Consider the following 15078-nt stretch of genomic DNA (forward strand, 5'->3'; position numbering starts at 1 on the left):
TAGTACTTGCAGTCATGAATATGATGCCTGTGTTTAGAGATTGTTTAAACATCAGCTGTTGCTGCAAAGATTTTCTTAATTTTAATAGGATATTGAACATTCAAAAACTAACACCATAAATCTGTAACTCTAAATTTGTAGTTTCATTCAACTAAAAAAAAAACCTAGATGTACAGCAAGCTATTATTGATGCTGCCAGTTATTGACGATTAAGAGGAATAGGAGATTTGATTATTTATTTTAAAATAATAGTAGTGTAGTATCTAGAAACTTTGTCCTGGGGACATAGTAGAAAGGTGGGAGAAACTAGTAGTAACACGGCCCTGTATTCATTAGCTATGGCACACTCCAAGATCAATAGCTCGAAAAAACAAGGTGCTGCTTGCTGTCTGGGAGTTTATAGGGTGTAGTGTTCTTTTCTGTCTGCTCATAGCTGCCGTAGCCACTGAAATGTCTTTTTTCTTTTTTTAAAAAAAAAGTCACAGTTAAAACTGAAGACCCTCCATTTTACCGCATTTGATAAATACCACTCTTGGAAGTCTCAGAAAAATGTACATCCGCAGATCTACAAAGTTTTATTCAGTTAGTATTTTAGGTTGCCAGTATTTAACCTCTACCAAAAACCTAGTTATTGTCTCAAATTATGCCTATTTCTGATAGATTAAATGCCAAACAGAAACCAAGAAACAGTGAAATGTTAATGGAGTACACCTGAAGCAATTGCTGCCTGTTAATGCCTTGACCTTGGAAAGCAATACACAAAAAGATGGCATCATAAATCCGTACAATTCTTATGAATATGTATGTGCTACTTGATAATAATGAATGTGGTACAGCCATGCATGCACTACAAGATAATGTTGTGCCCTTTGTTGTCTACAGGTTGATAAAAATTAAAGAGTGGGTGGACAAGCACGACCCGGGTGCTTTGGTCATTCCTTTTAGTGGGGCCTTGGAACTCAAGTTGCAAGATATGAGTGCTGAGGAGAAACAGAAGTATCTGGAAGAGAACATGACACAAAGGTTAATTAGCATTCATTTTCCCTACACTTTATTATCAACTATTTCCTTGCAGTAATTTAATTGCTTGCGCTGATAGAATAATAAATGACAGAGTAATTACCATTATAAAGAGAGAATCTTCTCCTTTCTTTACCATGAGACAGAGTGAAAAGATTTATTTTAAATTAAGTTTTTAACTGTCATCTGTCATCTCTGTACAGTGTTTTAATTATAACATAGGTATTAGTTATGTATATTTTTGAGAAGGAATGATCACCAAAACTGTTTCGTCATCCATGGGGAATAGGGACGGTGGAGAAAATTTTGCCATAATTTTTCTGAAGAACTGTAATAAATTGTTTCAGTATCAAATTTCAGTCAAACAGTTATGCTTTCGTGACCTGGAGTCCTGAAAATTACATGAGACCAAAAGTGCTGCCTGATAGGGTGATTTAAATTTATCCCATATTTCTGTAGCCTGCCAAATAAACAAATCAAAATACTGCCTTTATGATTCTGCAGTAAAAAAGTATTTCTGAAGAGAGTTCAAAGAAAAACGCTACTGTGATTATTGCTGTGTTTAAAAGTAGACCTGGTGTCTTCAAAATGCGTGATGTCTTTCGTGTAAATTGATTACTTGGGGGATTTAGCTGTTATATGTGTATATGTTAAATGAATTGGATTCATTTTTTTTTCAGTGCTTTAGCAAAGATCATTAAGGCTGGATATGCAGCACTCCAACTAGAATACTTTTTCACTGCAGGCCCAGATGAAGTGCGTGCATGGACCATCAGGGTAAGATTCATACTTATTCATCAGCTATATCCAGTTCCACACTATTGAATTCAGATTGATATCACTGACTTTGAAGTTTGTCATGGTGGCGGTTAGCTAGTCATTACAGATGAGGTTTTTGTCCAGGATAACTTTAATTATTTGTGAGCTGCTGAACAGTGAAAGTGGAGCTGCATTGATTGAGGCAGGTAACAATTGATTCTGCCTATTACATAGTCTGAATTTCTTCATCCTGTAGAATCTGTCTACCCTCCTCCTGTGGTCAGAGATAAGACGTACCAGTATTGTGCTTGCTTAATCTGTGTGACTGGGTTTGTCTGCAGTGAAATTGATGTTGCTTTTCATTTTGTATTCACTAAGTTTGTTTGGGTTGCGGATGGTTCATTCCTCCTTTGCTTTGCTCGGATTACATTTTCAGCAATAAAAGCAATATAACATCATTATATTCCTCATGGATACACAGTTGGGCTCAAAACCCTAAAATCAGTGTGCAGTAATTCAGGCCTTTTACTGACTTTAATATTTATACCTCATTTATTTTGGTAGTTTTATATGTTTATCTGGGAACTTATGTAATGCCTAAAATTATATTATGCATTTTAAATATTGATGCAGAATGATTATAGCCATAGAGATCTACTAATTTATTCCCAGAGGACAGTAAGAGCTGAGCTGTAGTGGTTTGCCTTTGAATGTAAATATGTTATAATAGAAAGATTAGCATTGAAAAATATTTTGAAATGCATGTAGTTATAAACTCTTATCTTAAAAATTGTAGAAATGTCAACTTTTGGAGGTGCAAATCTGTCACTGAGCTTTTATTTTTTGCATCAGTGTATTTAGTGCTGTGCAGTGAATTTCAGTGCTGTATGTACTTTTCATTCAATGGAATTCATTTGTTTTCATTAATCAACATAATTTCTAGTAAATTTGTATTTGTATTAATACTGCTACAGATGTTTGTGTATGGTTTAGGATGTTAAACTCCTTTTCCTAAAAGCACGTTTATTTTTTTAGTCTTTTTATCTCATTTCGTTTTATATGGTAACTGCTAGCAGAAGTCCCTGAAATAGCTACCAAAATAATACAAAGGCAGAAGTTGTTCTGATTCTTGCCACAGTTTTTAAAAGCACATTCTGAACTCCACTGTTTTCAGTAGGAGAAATGCTTGCTCTTTATTAGAAAATTTGAAAGCTGGTTTGTCTTAAGACTGATTGTGACTATCTGTGATTTAATGTGCAAAGATATTTAGTCAGGTAAGCATCAGTGAGTAGCCATATTAACCCAATACATCTTTTATTGTAAAAACTGTGCTTTACAGTGTCAGACTCCTTAGCACTTTAACATGCTTTATTAAGCAGCCTTTAGGTCACCATTATTTCTCAAATTTCTCTCCATGGTTGTATGTGCACAGAATGTATGTCCTTGTAATTTAAAGCATGCAGTTATAATGCATTCTCCCCTATTGCATAAACTTAAATTATCTTATAATAGTTGCCTGTGAATTTTTTATTTTTTAGTGATTCAGCTGTTGACATTTTGGTAAGAATACTCATTTTGTTCTATATTAGACTGAAATAAAAATAAGCAAATATGTAGGGTTTGAGCTCCATAAATAATTTTTGATTATAAATATGGATCACCAATGAATGTTATCATTTAATTGAAATTATTTGGATGTAAGTAAAAGTCATAATTCAGATTTTTAAGTTACTTAAAAATCTTTATTTTCCTCACTTTCTGTGTCAGGAGCTAGGGATCGAAGTGAATCTCACAACAAAACACAATCATAGCTTCTAAAATCAATACTGCTGTTGATACCTATCAGGAAAAACAAAGCTGCCCTTTTAATATCTGTTGGTTTATCTGTGACGAAGGCGCCTGTCTGTCCCAGTATTGAGAATTGAATTTTGGCTGCGTAACATTTTAACTGCTACGAAACAAAGTTTTAGCACATCCTGAAAGGATATCAAAAAGGAGAAACCTCTTCCCTGCAATCAGTCTTCTTAAATGCAATTAATTTTCTTCCGGTCTTTCCTTTGACAGAAAGGGACGAAGGCTCCTCAGGCAGCAGGGAAGATTCACACAGATTTTGAAAAGGGATTCATTATGGCTGAAGTAATGAAATATGAAGATTTTAAAGAAGGAGGTTCAGAAGCTGCTGTCAAGGTGAGCTCCCCATCTTTTTCTCCTCCCTTCCTCCATATGTGCCATTTTTCCATTCTTTCCATGGGAAGAAGTTCTTGATGCTAAGTGATTCTTAAGTCACCTCTAGCAATAGACCAAAATCTGTTTTCATCTTTTATTTAAGAAAGAGTTCAAATGCACCAACTTACTGAACAGGAGTGCAACTATTTCAGTATCTAAGATATGACAGTTTATGTCAACACCAAGACCAAATGCTATGCTAATTTTTTTTCTCTCTTTGCATGTTAGTGTTCAGAATTTAATAAGCTTTAAAATGAACTTTGTTTTGAAAAATTGGATTTTTAAGATGAGATAGCAGATTTTTGAATCACCTCTTAAAGGAAACACAGAAAATCTTCTAATAATGTCATCTTTTTTTGAGTTTGCAGTGAAGATCTTACAAATGTCAGATGCAAATGGTTAAGAAAATATTACGTTATGAAAATGTACTTTACACACACACGGATTAGTGGATTCCAGTCCTAGGCTCTGATAGGCATAATTAGAACCTTAAAATTTACCATATCAGTATTTAATTCAATTGCCCTTTGATGTCTTACTCAAAAATGCCATGCCTTACTTTGATTGTTCAGGGTGCCAGTAATGGTTGTCAGTAGTCCACGAAAATATATTACATTGTGAAGTTTCTTAGTTGCTGTCTACTGAATAGGCAGTGAAGATATTTAATGAAAAACTTTTTTCTTGAGCTCACGTTTCTTTGTAGTGATACTTCTGTTAAAAAGAGCTTTATCTGCTTTCTCAACACTAGAGGGCAGAGACTGATTGGGTGCCTAAAGTTGTGCCCTTCTTATAGCTGACAAATTATATCTGATTTGAAGTTATTAAATATGAAATGAACTTGTACATGGCAAATAAATGTCCTAAGAAAAAGTGTTCTTTGCATTGCTACTGCATTATTTCCACCTTCATTAAGCAGAGAAACTTCCTTTTATTTCATACACATTGATTTCTCATTTGGCATTTTCAATGTTTTATTAAGATTTGTATATTATAAAACTGCAATTACAAGCACATTGGTTTGATTTAATTAATCTCAGTATTTGAAGGTTCCTACACACTAGAATGTGTTAAAGAATTTAAAAGGTTCAGCTTTATTGTTTGCTATTTGATAGCTTGAAAGGTATGCAAAACTCTGATTTCAAATTCAGCTTTTCCTCAGTGGTATCACTAAGGAAGATCATACCGAGCAGCAGGACTTTAATAGGTTTGTTTGAACCCCAGGAAGTGAGGGAAAAAAATCCCAGTATAATTGGTTCGTTGCGGCATGTGAACTGCCTTATGAAAAGGGAAGTAGAGTTGTAGTTGTAAAGCGAAACCACAGCTATAAATAAATCTAATATTGCGCAGTCAGAAACCACTTTATGTAACCAAGATTCAAATTTTGCCAGCAACAGTTTTTGATGGTCAAATCTGAGCGTTTACCCTGGGAAGCTGCATCAGTTAGTACCTACTAAATTAATCTATAAGTATTTTGTTTGTGTATTTTTATTTGCTTTTCAGTGTGAGATTCTAAACATCAAGCTTCCATGTTCAAATTATATTTAATGATTACATTTTTACTGTTTTGAAGTATCTGTAAAGCAAGCATATTTACATTTGTTACTCATTTTTTTAATCGAGGTTACAAAAAAACTCTTGCTCTTAGAAAAATGTGTTATATTACTTTTTTCCAATTTGCATTTAATACAGTGTTTCGTGCCATACACAATACTAATTACTTTTATATTGCTGGTAAATTTCAAAATTAATTTTGGGAGCTTTTAGGAGTCAACTGAAATAACAGTGGCAATGGGAGTTGCTTGCTTTGTATGTTATCAAGTTGATCGATTTTTAAGTTTGATTTTGTGTGTGTTTAACACCAGTACAGCATAACTAATTTGATGCCAGTGCTGTGAACTATACACTGAATAGCTCTGTGTGGGCTTTGTAGTCTACAGGGATATCACATTATTAGCAATCATATCTGCTTAGGCAAAGCTGGCTTCTACAGATGGCTGCTTTCAAGTGCAAATGAACTGGTTAGACGTGTCTTGTTTAATACATACTCAAGATTCACAAATGGGTATTGATTTTTTCAACCAGTGTTTCTGATAGTGATGGAAATGGATTAAATGGTCTCTAGAGAATTTAAAGGAACACTGTCACTTTTAATTAACTATAAACTGGTAACAAAAATACATAAACTTGCATTAGTGTGTCAAAATCTATTTAATTAAAGAAGTCTATGCCACTTCAACAGCGTGCAGTAGTGTGCTAAAAAAAAAATCTGCATTGTTACTTTGTGGAGGTCAGTTTTTTCAACAAATATTTGTGAGTTATAAATGTATTTGACTGTAAAATATCTCTGTACCTGTGCCTGCAGCTTATGCTTGCTGACGATTTTTACAGCACCGTTTTATTAGTGTTTATGCCATCAATTAGTCTAATTACACTTGACTTTGGGCATTATTAGAATCTTCAAAGGAAAGAACTACTAAGTCTACTTGAAAGTAAACCTTTTATAGTCTAAACAGATTTCCAGGGATGGGGGGACGAATATAAAAACATTTCCAAAGTACTATTTATTATTTGTCGATAGTGTCATATGGGATAAGGTCAGTTACTTTTGCACTGTATATTTATTGTCGAGGCTATTTTCTCTGCAGTTTTCTGTAGACTCCAGGCACCAGCATCACTGGTGACCATATTTAAATAAAGAATGACAGCAACAAGGTTATTGAGCCTCTAAATTTCTAGACAGCAATATGGGGAAATACGTTGCTTTATAGAGCAGGTTTTGTGAAAGAAAGGTGTCCAAGTTAACTATGTACCATTAATCTGATCTGTTCTACTGCAACTAAGGTCATTAGTTAACAGCTTTCCTGTAATGGGATCTTAGCATGCCACCACTGTGATAGTGTCATTGAGAATAATGGCACAGTGAGGTCTTGCATGGAAGCACTTTCTCCTGCAAGAGGAAACTTCAAAACAGGAATGGTTATTGAACTAAAGCAGAAGCTCTCAACTTTTCCATGTTTTAGATCACTTTTCAAGATAAATGCTTCTGCAGACCACCTCCCGCCCAGTCTGTCAGTCCTAATGCCACAGCTTCTCTGTAGCCTCTGTAATACTAGGTTTAATTATGATGACATAAAGACAGAAAAATATAAATTTTAATGCAGAGAGTACTGATATTTAATAGATTCCTTGCCTATTTTCTGTTCTCCTCAAGTACGGCATTTTCATAACAAATTTCCTTTTCATGTCTTTGGTCTACACGCCGCCTTCTGTATCGTGGGTTCACAGCCTATCTGCTCTTCTCCCTGTCAGTCTGAAGCAAATTCCTTTTAAAGGGAATTTCTGACAGAAAAACTGAGCCTGTATTTTGTGCTCTTCGGTCCTCCTTATCTGGGCACAAGCAGACTAAGAGAGCCCCACTCGAAGCATGAGGCGTGTACAGTTGTGACTTTTGCATAGGGCTCCCATCTCTAGTTTTGACAGTAGTCATTTGTCCAGCCGCTCAGAAGTAGTTCATACGCTGTTTTAATAGCCAAGCAGCCACGAGGCAAACTGTTGCCGATTGCCCTTTCCAGCAATCCTGTTTCAGATTCCTGTTGCCAGTGTTTGCCATCTGCAGGTTTTCTAGATGAAGAAAAAGAAAGCCTGAAAGCTGGGGGGGGGGAATTCTTTTAGTGTCCTTTATCTTAAGACTGGCTAGGGTTTACAGATTTACCACTGTGCAATTCAGATGGCATTTAAGCACCACCAATTCAGAGGAGGTTAAATTATTTTTGTTTCTATTTTATATGTGTTTAGAACCAAATTATGTTAAACTGACTAGTATTGTGGCTGTCAAACTCTGAAGCTGAAGTAGTACCTTTCTTTAGCAGAATGTAGTTAAATAATTACAATTTGAAAATACTACAAAATGTCTAATGAAATAACCCATTTTCCTTTTGTCTGTTCTATTTACAGGCTGCTGGAAAATACAGACAACAAGGCAGAAATTACATAGTGGAGGATGGAGATATTATCTTCTTTAAATTTAATACACCTCAACAACCCAAGAAGAAATGAATATCAGATGTTGTTCATTGCTCAGAAATAAACTGTGCTGCTTCAAAAAGCATATGATTTTTCATTTAGGATGGAATATCTGGAAACAAAAAGCATACAGTTTCTACCTAGGGAACCTCCCCTCCCCCCCCCCCCCCCCCCCCCCCCCCCCCCCGGCCCCGTGAAATCATTCTTGTTTGTTTTGAATTAAAATATGGCACCTCCAGCGAACATGCAAGTTCACTAAATGTGAACAGCTTTGCATTTCAAACGATTAAGACCCTACTCCAAATTGTAGAAGCTTTTCAGGAACCATATTACTCTCATGATACTTCATTAATCTCCATCATGTATGCCAAGCCTGACACGTTTGACAGTGAGGACAATGTGGCTTGCTCCTTTTTGAATCTACAGATAATGCATGTTTTACAGTACTCCAGATGTCTACACTCAATAAAACATTTGACAAAACCAGCCTTGGTGTGTTTGGGGATGTCTGTATTGACTGACTGTGGTGTGCTGAATGCGATACGGCACCTGGTGGATGCTGATTACGGAATTTTAAGACGTGTATGATACAGTAACTGGCAGTGTGGGGCAGCTGCAATTGTATCTCGGAAGTGAGTCTTTCATGGGAATCAGAAGATTAGGATGCCAATGATTTGTCTCAAAAAAGTTAATGAATTTGTAGATGGACATTCACTGAAAGATGATAGTAAGGATAATAAGAATGATGCAGTGTAAATTATTTTTACCAGAGAAAAAAAAAATTATGTAGAAAAATCACGTTATCTTTGAGACTGAAGCTTTTTTGCTCAAATCATTTTGAAAAAGTATTTCACTCTTGCCTTGAGCAGCGGTGCCTGATGTTGTGTGCTGTCCTCTCAGGTCTGGTTTTCGGGCCAGCGGAGTGTGACAACAGATAGTGTTGTGAAGGAAGAGATCGCGCTGTGCTGGATAGGTGAGTTGTTCTGCTGAAATAAGGTCGCAGCTTTGAGTACTTTTTTACCCCTTTGACCATGAGGGAGGGCTATTCTCTTTGAGTAACACAGAAAAACAAATTGTTGGCAGAAATGCTGCCAAGTTTGTACTTTTAATGCAAGCTGTAGAATTGCCCCTATTTGCAGTATGTTTAATGTATTTCAAACAGCCTGACTTTTTCTGAAGTGCCCGTGTGCCTGCGGTTTCAGCTACAGATTCAGTGGGGTCAGGGCTGGGTGAAATGCTGTTACCTGTGCCTTGTTGGTGTGCCAGACCTCTTGTGTCGCTGTGACATATTTGCTTGCTATAAACTGTGAAAAAGCAAGTCATCACTGGCTAGCCTCCCCTCTGTGTTTAAGGTATTGGGAGCGCTGGTCAGGTCCTGCTCCAAGGCTTCCCTTGAGATGCTGTCTTTGAGCTTCATTGCTCATTTCTGAAAGAGTAAGACGTGGGTCAGCCAGAGCCACGAGGCTCATTGTTGAAAAGTTGGCATCATGCCTTTAATTGCACGGAGAAGAAAGAGGGAGGGCAGATGACTTCAATACGTAGTTGTTGATTTTGTTTTAAAGAGTGTCTCCTTTTTTCATGGTGGCAGGAGGGGGGACAACATTGCAAAGCAGGGAAATTAGGGCTTCAGATGTTTTGGAACCCTTGAAATTCTCTTTTGTATTGTCTCCCCGGTGCAGCTGGTATTTGTTCGTGGCGTTATTTTGATGTTACATAATTGAGAAAAGATTAGGACCACCAAATCTTGTGTTAAAAAGTCAAATCCGAAAGAAAACGGAGCCTGCCTGTTTCTCTTGGAAGTCAGCAAGGTGCTAGTAACAGAGAAGGGCTCATGCTGGGTTTTAGACGCAATGAAAGGTGAGTGAGAAGTGGAGTGTATGCGTTGGTGAAAGAGAAGTAACCTCTTTACTGCACTAATACCCGCTGAAACGTGTCCTGTCTGAAATTCGTTACGGTTTCCAAAATATTCCTGTGGTCCCTAATCATTTCATGTCAGCAAGGAAGTTGTTAGAAAGGACAGCACAATTAATGGATTGCTTTGTATTTTTGCATCTCTTAGTTAGATTTAATAAACCATATTTCTTTAGATTTGAATGTGTGTGCTTCACAATAACCCCCTGTTCTAAAAAGAAAAATAATTAAAAATTGAACCAATTTGTTCATAATAGACAGGGTTTTTTACAGTTGTTACAATATTCTGAAAATAGAAAATGAACTTAAAATTTGCCACATCTTTAAAAATACATATTCTATAATGTTTTGTTTCATCTTATTAACTTGCCTGAATAGTTTATCTTTACAGCTGTTTTAACTAATGTTCTTTTAACTACTGAAGCTAATCAATTATTCCAGAATAAAAACAAGTTTTATTAAAAGAAAGAATAATCTGATAAGCTCTGTTACTCCTATCACTGGTGACTGGTGGCAATGGCCACATTAAATCTGTGCAGCCTGTGTTTCTTCTCAGTGGGTCTGTGCATTTAAGATTTAAAACTCCTAAAAACTTGTAGATAGGTAGCAAGTTTCAAGCACCCTGTTTTTAATAGAATTGTGATTTAACTTAAGCCAAGCACACGTTATTTATGCATTTCCACCTGTGCAGGTGACTCCAAATGCAACGCATCCATCCTACTCATGTTTGATATTTTAAGAAAAAAAAGTGAAGCCTGCCTGCATGCTTTTCACTGTGTGACCTGTACTCACTGGTGGTAGTGATGGTGACAGTGAGTAGGACATACTTTGTTTCTCCAGCTGGAGAAGGGTGAGAAAATACTGTAGGCACTGCTCTTTCAAAATACAGGAAGTAGGGAATTTTGCAAAGGAGGAGAACTACTAACCCTTCCTCTGAACTTGCATTCCTGAGTGCCCAGTAGCCATGGCGTTGATGGCATGTTTCTGGGATTAAACAAAGTGCTAGTGGGATGGGAAGATTGCTGCTACCTGCCTCCAAACTGACCACAAGAGAGGGCCTGCAGGTGGTGTGGAGGTGTCGGTGAAAGCAGCAGTGCCTGCACTGGCACTGGGGTGGCTGTAGGGGTGGATCGGGAGAGCAAAGCAGTTGGCGCTTCAGACCATTGAGAAGCACAGAAATTTAGCTTTTGAAGACTGTTTGTACCCGCAGATACCTCCCATGTAGGATATATTTTCTGTCCTAATTGGTGTTTCCCAGAACAGCACAAGGGGACCAGGCTGGGGCTTTCTGTATGGATTAATGTATCAGATAAAGCATCATATTGTTTCCATCGTACATTACTTAAAGTAAAATGGGTTGTGGGTACGCTCAGCGGTCAGCGATGAACTAGAAATGGCTGCCTAACTGCCTGAAACTCGGGCGTGTTCATCCAGCTATTTCAAAATCCAAGTAAACATTTTAGTAGGACTGCAGTCACAGAGGTGCAGCTGGCCATCTCGGCTGCCGTTTGAGCATCCTTGGGGTCAGCACATTGCGCAGAGGAGCTGAAGGGTTTTCACATCTTCATAGAGCCAGTGCTCAGGCTAGTGTGGGTGGTAGGCTAAAACAAATACTACAACAAACACTTACTTTACATTGTTTCAGCTGCGCACTTCTGGCCACAGGATGATGTGGGTGCTGAAGGTTGGCAAAGGTTCAGAAATGCTTGGCCAAAGCCACGGGGGAAGGAAAAAGGGGCCGATTGGGGAAAAAGAAACCCTGTTAAAAATGAAGATGCTGCCTCTGCACTTGGAGTGTCCTTAAGTCACAAATTGCTGGAGGCTGGGAGAAAAACTGATATGTATACCTTGTCTCTGCCAGGCATCTGTTGGCCGCTGTCAAAATCCAGGATGCCAGCCTGGATGGGCCTGTGACCCAAAGCAGCTGGCCCAGTCTGTGCATCTGACCCAGTACCACCCTTCCTGCCTCCTCAAGCAGCTTTTCTTCAAAGCCTGTCCCCAAATGCCAGTGAAGAGCTTGATCTCTTTAATGGCTTTCCCAGTTCTGCATTTTGATTAAAATCTTTATTTGAAAGAAAAATAAATAAATTAATTTCATGTTAATTTGCTCTTTCATTGACTGTGCTTGGCCCTGCAGAGGTGGTAGCGTTATCGTAATTGTTGTAAATTATTTACCTTCCCTGAAGGATCCTTTCTTACCTGCTGCAAGTTTCCATCTGCCTTCTCCCTGTCCTCACCCACGTCAGCCTGACCACGGAGGGTCTTCCCAGACGGCGTGGGGCCTGGCTGGCCACGGGCTCAGTGTGCCAGCGTGCCTGCTTCGGAAACGCTGCGTCGTAAGCCATACTCTCCTTTCTTCTCTCCCACGGAGCAAGCTTCCAGCTGGAGTGGCTGCTCCTGCTTCCCCAGTGGTGCCTGCTGTGGGCAGGGGCAGCTGGGCTGAGCGAACGCGGCATCCCCCGGCACAGGGCTCTCTGCCTCTGCGCCAGCGAGCTGGCGAATAACCCTCACGGTGTATCAGGAACACGCTTTCTCAGTGCAGCCTTTTATGTTCCTGTGGCTGCCAGGCTTGTTCCAAGTGTCCTCACGGAGCTCTGTCGGTCCTTACCGTGGCGGTTGGCAGTGATGCCACGTGCCCCGTTCTGTTGGGTGGTTTAAACACTGAGTGTTTCTTCTACCAGGTGCAGGGTAGGGCCGTGAAATTGCATTTTGAAGAGGCAACGTGTGTGGCAAGGTTTTCAGTTTAAAAAAATTTTAGCTAAATTTTAACATTTCTCTCATTAACACTCAGCTCATGGAGGGTGAAGGGGGGGGAAATCATTAGAACTTAGTAATTGTTTAAAACTAATAATCTCTAGTTTTAATTTTTACTCCCCCCCATACTAATTCCATATGTTTGATTATGCTAATCCACCATTTCACTTCAATTAAACCAGGAAAACCACCGGAGGCTTTGAGGAAAAAAAAAAAAAAAGTAATAATCAAAGTAGTGGTATTCATCACAGAATCCCAGCAGATTAAATAGTGGTGTGCTGGCTGGGCTTTGAAAGTTTCAAAGTAAATTCTGCATTTTAAGGCTGTCTTTGAAGCAGTTATTTCTTGGCTTCTATCTACAGGTAGTGCCCATTCGCAGTCCATGGGAACAGACACATATGGTAGCGTGTTGCATATTGTGAAATAAGTTACACGTGTGTGCTTGCTGTCATAAACTGATGATTTGGTAGGTGCCTGCTCATCGGAGCTCATTACGGCTCTGCGTGGTTACAGAGTGCCTGTAGTGTTTTATTTTCTACATGCAAAATGTATGTGCTCAGCACAGAAAAATACCCTACAGAAAATAAAATCTGTGGCTGTCGCAAGAGCACATGTGATGTGTAAGTTAGCAAAATCCTCGGAAAGTAAGTCCCGGAAAGTAAGCGGGCTGGCAGTCCTGGGCTGGCTGAACTGGAGCACGGGGGGGTCCTGCCGTCACGGGAGGGGAAGGTCTCTGGCTTCTGCACTGGTGGGCCCCGCGGGCAGGGGCTCTGCACAACAGGGGGAACTGGAACGGCTGAGGTCGCGTACAGGGAGTGTGTCCACACACAGTGAACCACACGCCAAGGGCTGTTTCGGCGAGGGTAGGGATGGAGGGAGTACTGCTCTGTGGTGACTTATGGTTTTTCCCCCAGTGAGGCAAACCCTGTGGCTCGGGTGGGAGTGGGGGGAGTGGGGGTGGGTGTGCTGGCTGCTGCCCAGGACCCCCGCTGCCACCGCAGCCATCCCCCGACTCGCCCACAGCAGCGCCTCCGGCTCTGAAGTTACGGTTGAGTTAAGCCTGGACTTGGAAGTGCAGAGTTAAAGCCCAGCTTCTACTTCTCACACCGAGTTGACTTGCTGGATTTCGGTGAGCCTAATGATTGTAGCAGTGTGTGAGGAGGAGGAAAACTTTGTGAGGGGGATTTGGGAAACCCGTTTGTGAGGACCTTCGCCACCCCACAGCCACGGACGCACGGAGGAGCTGCCTGCAGCGGCGCACAGCTGGCGGTAAGCACGTGGGGCCCCACGTTTGGTACCAACTCCTGACAGCAAAGAGAGCTAGGTTGCACAAAGAGGTTCGTAAAGTCTGATTTATGGCAAACACGTAATAATTTAAAAGTTAATAACGTCCTTGCTCAGAAACGAGGAAGGATGTTGCCCACATAAAAAGGCTGCCAGGAGTGAGCCGGGGCAGCGGGACAGGCTCTGAGGGGACCCCGGCGAGTGAGCAGCACAAGGGTTCAACTGTGCCCGCCGCCGCTGCTGCCCACCCGGAGCGCGGAGGGGATGGAGGTGGTGTGGGTGCCCTGGCCCAGCACAGGGACCCACTCCCCTCTCTTGCCCTCTGCCAGGAAAGCTCACCCGCGCCGTGCAAGGACAGAGCTAGCTCTCACCAGGGGGGCTCCGATGCCACTGAAGGGTCACCTGGCCAAATTTGTCCACAAGAGATGCAACATACACTCTCCGTTGAAAATCACACGCAAAAACTTTCAGTTGCCAAAGAGTTAAACTTCCCTGAAATCTGAATCCTGTGCAAAGTATCCAAATTTCGTTATAAATCCTGTTTAAGTTTCAAAGCACAGCATTATTGGAGGTAGCAACAGTAACATCAAATAGCCTTGATAAGATCAACAAATTACTAAGTATAATTGTTTGTGCTGGGGTGTGTGCAAGGAGATAAATAGCTCATAAATTAAACACCAGTGCCTGGGGGTGAGTCATTCATGGATTCAGAGCTGTCCTGACACTCGCAAGCAAAAAGTAATTTTCTCTTAGTTCAGTAATTATGCAATTCAAGATCTAAGATCAGCGATCAATGCTAGGTGCGCTTGCAAAGGTGGAAGGGTACTTCGGCTACTGGAGTTTCCCATACATTGATTAACAAGTAGCAGGGGATGTTCTGACTGAGGTACAATTCTTCGATAAGATAATGAAGAATAAAGGCATTAAAAACAGATTAAGGGTCAGTTTTTGCTGATATAAATTAGCAGCACTCTCTTGGCTTCAGTAGAGCAGTACTAGTTTATATTAGCAGAAAACCTAGCCCAAATTATTACAGAAAATCAACAAATGCCCTGTGCTAACTGCTGTTAGTCATCTAGGCTGGTGCCTGTTTCTAAGAGG

General features: G+C 40.0%; 1 protein-coding gene across 3 annotated transcripts in view; it reads left to right on the plus strand.

Annotated features, from left to right (window-relative positions):
* OLA1 (Obg like ATPase 1) overlaps positions 1-8514 on the plus strand; it is a 101764-nt gene extending 93250 nt beyond the window's left edge. For all 3 annotated transcript variants that reach the window (XM_080400557.1, XM_080400556.1, XM_080400558.1), the window contains 4 exons: positions 883-1023; positions 1701-1797; positions 3844-3966; positions 7960-8514. In XM_080400557.1, coding sequence (XP_080256683.1) covers positions 883-1023; positions 1701-1797; positions 3844-3966; positions 7960-8061 — 463 coding nt within the window. In that variant the 3' untranslated portion in view covers positions 8062-8514. The remainder of the gene's footprint in view (positions 1-882; positions 1024-1700; positions 1798-3843; positions 3967-7959) is intronic.
* Positions 8515-15078: the final 6564 nt, after the last annotated feature.

Source organism: Falco punctatus (genome assembly GCF_963210335.1).
Source record: "Falco punctatus genome assembly, chromosome: 8".
In the NCBI taxonomy this organism is placed as follows: Eukaryota; Metazoa; Chordata; class Aves; order Falconiformes; family Falconidae; genus Falco; species Falco punctatus.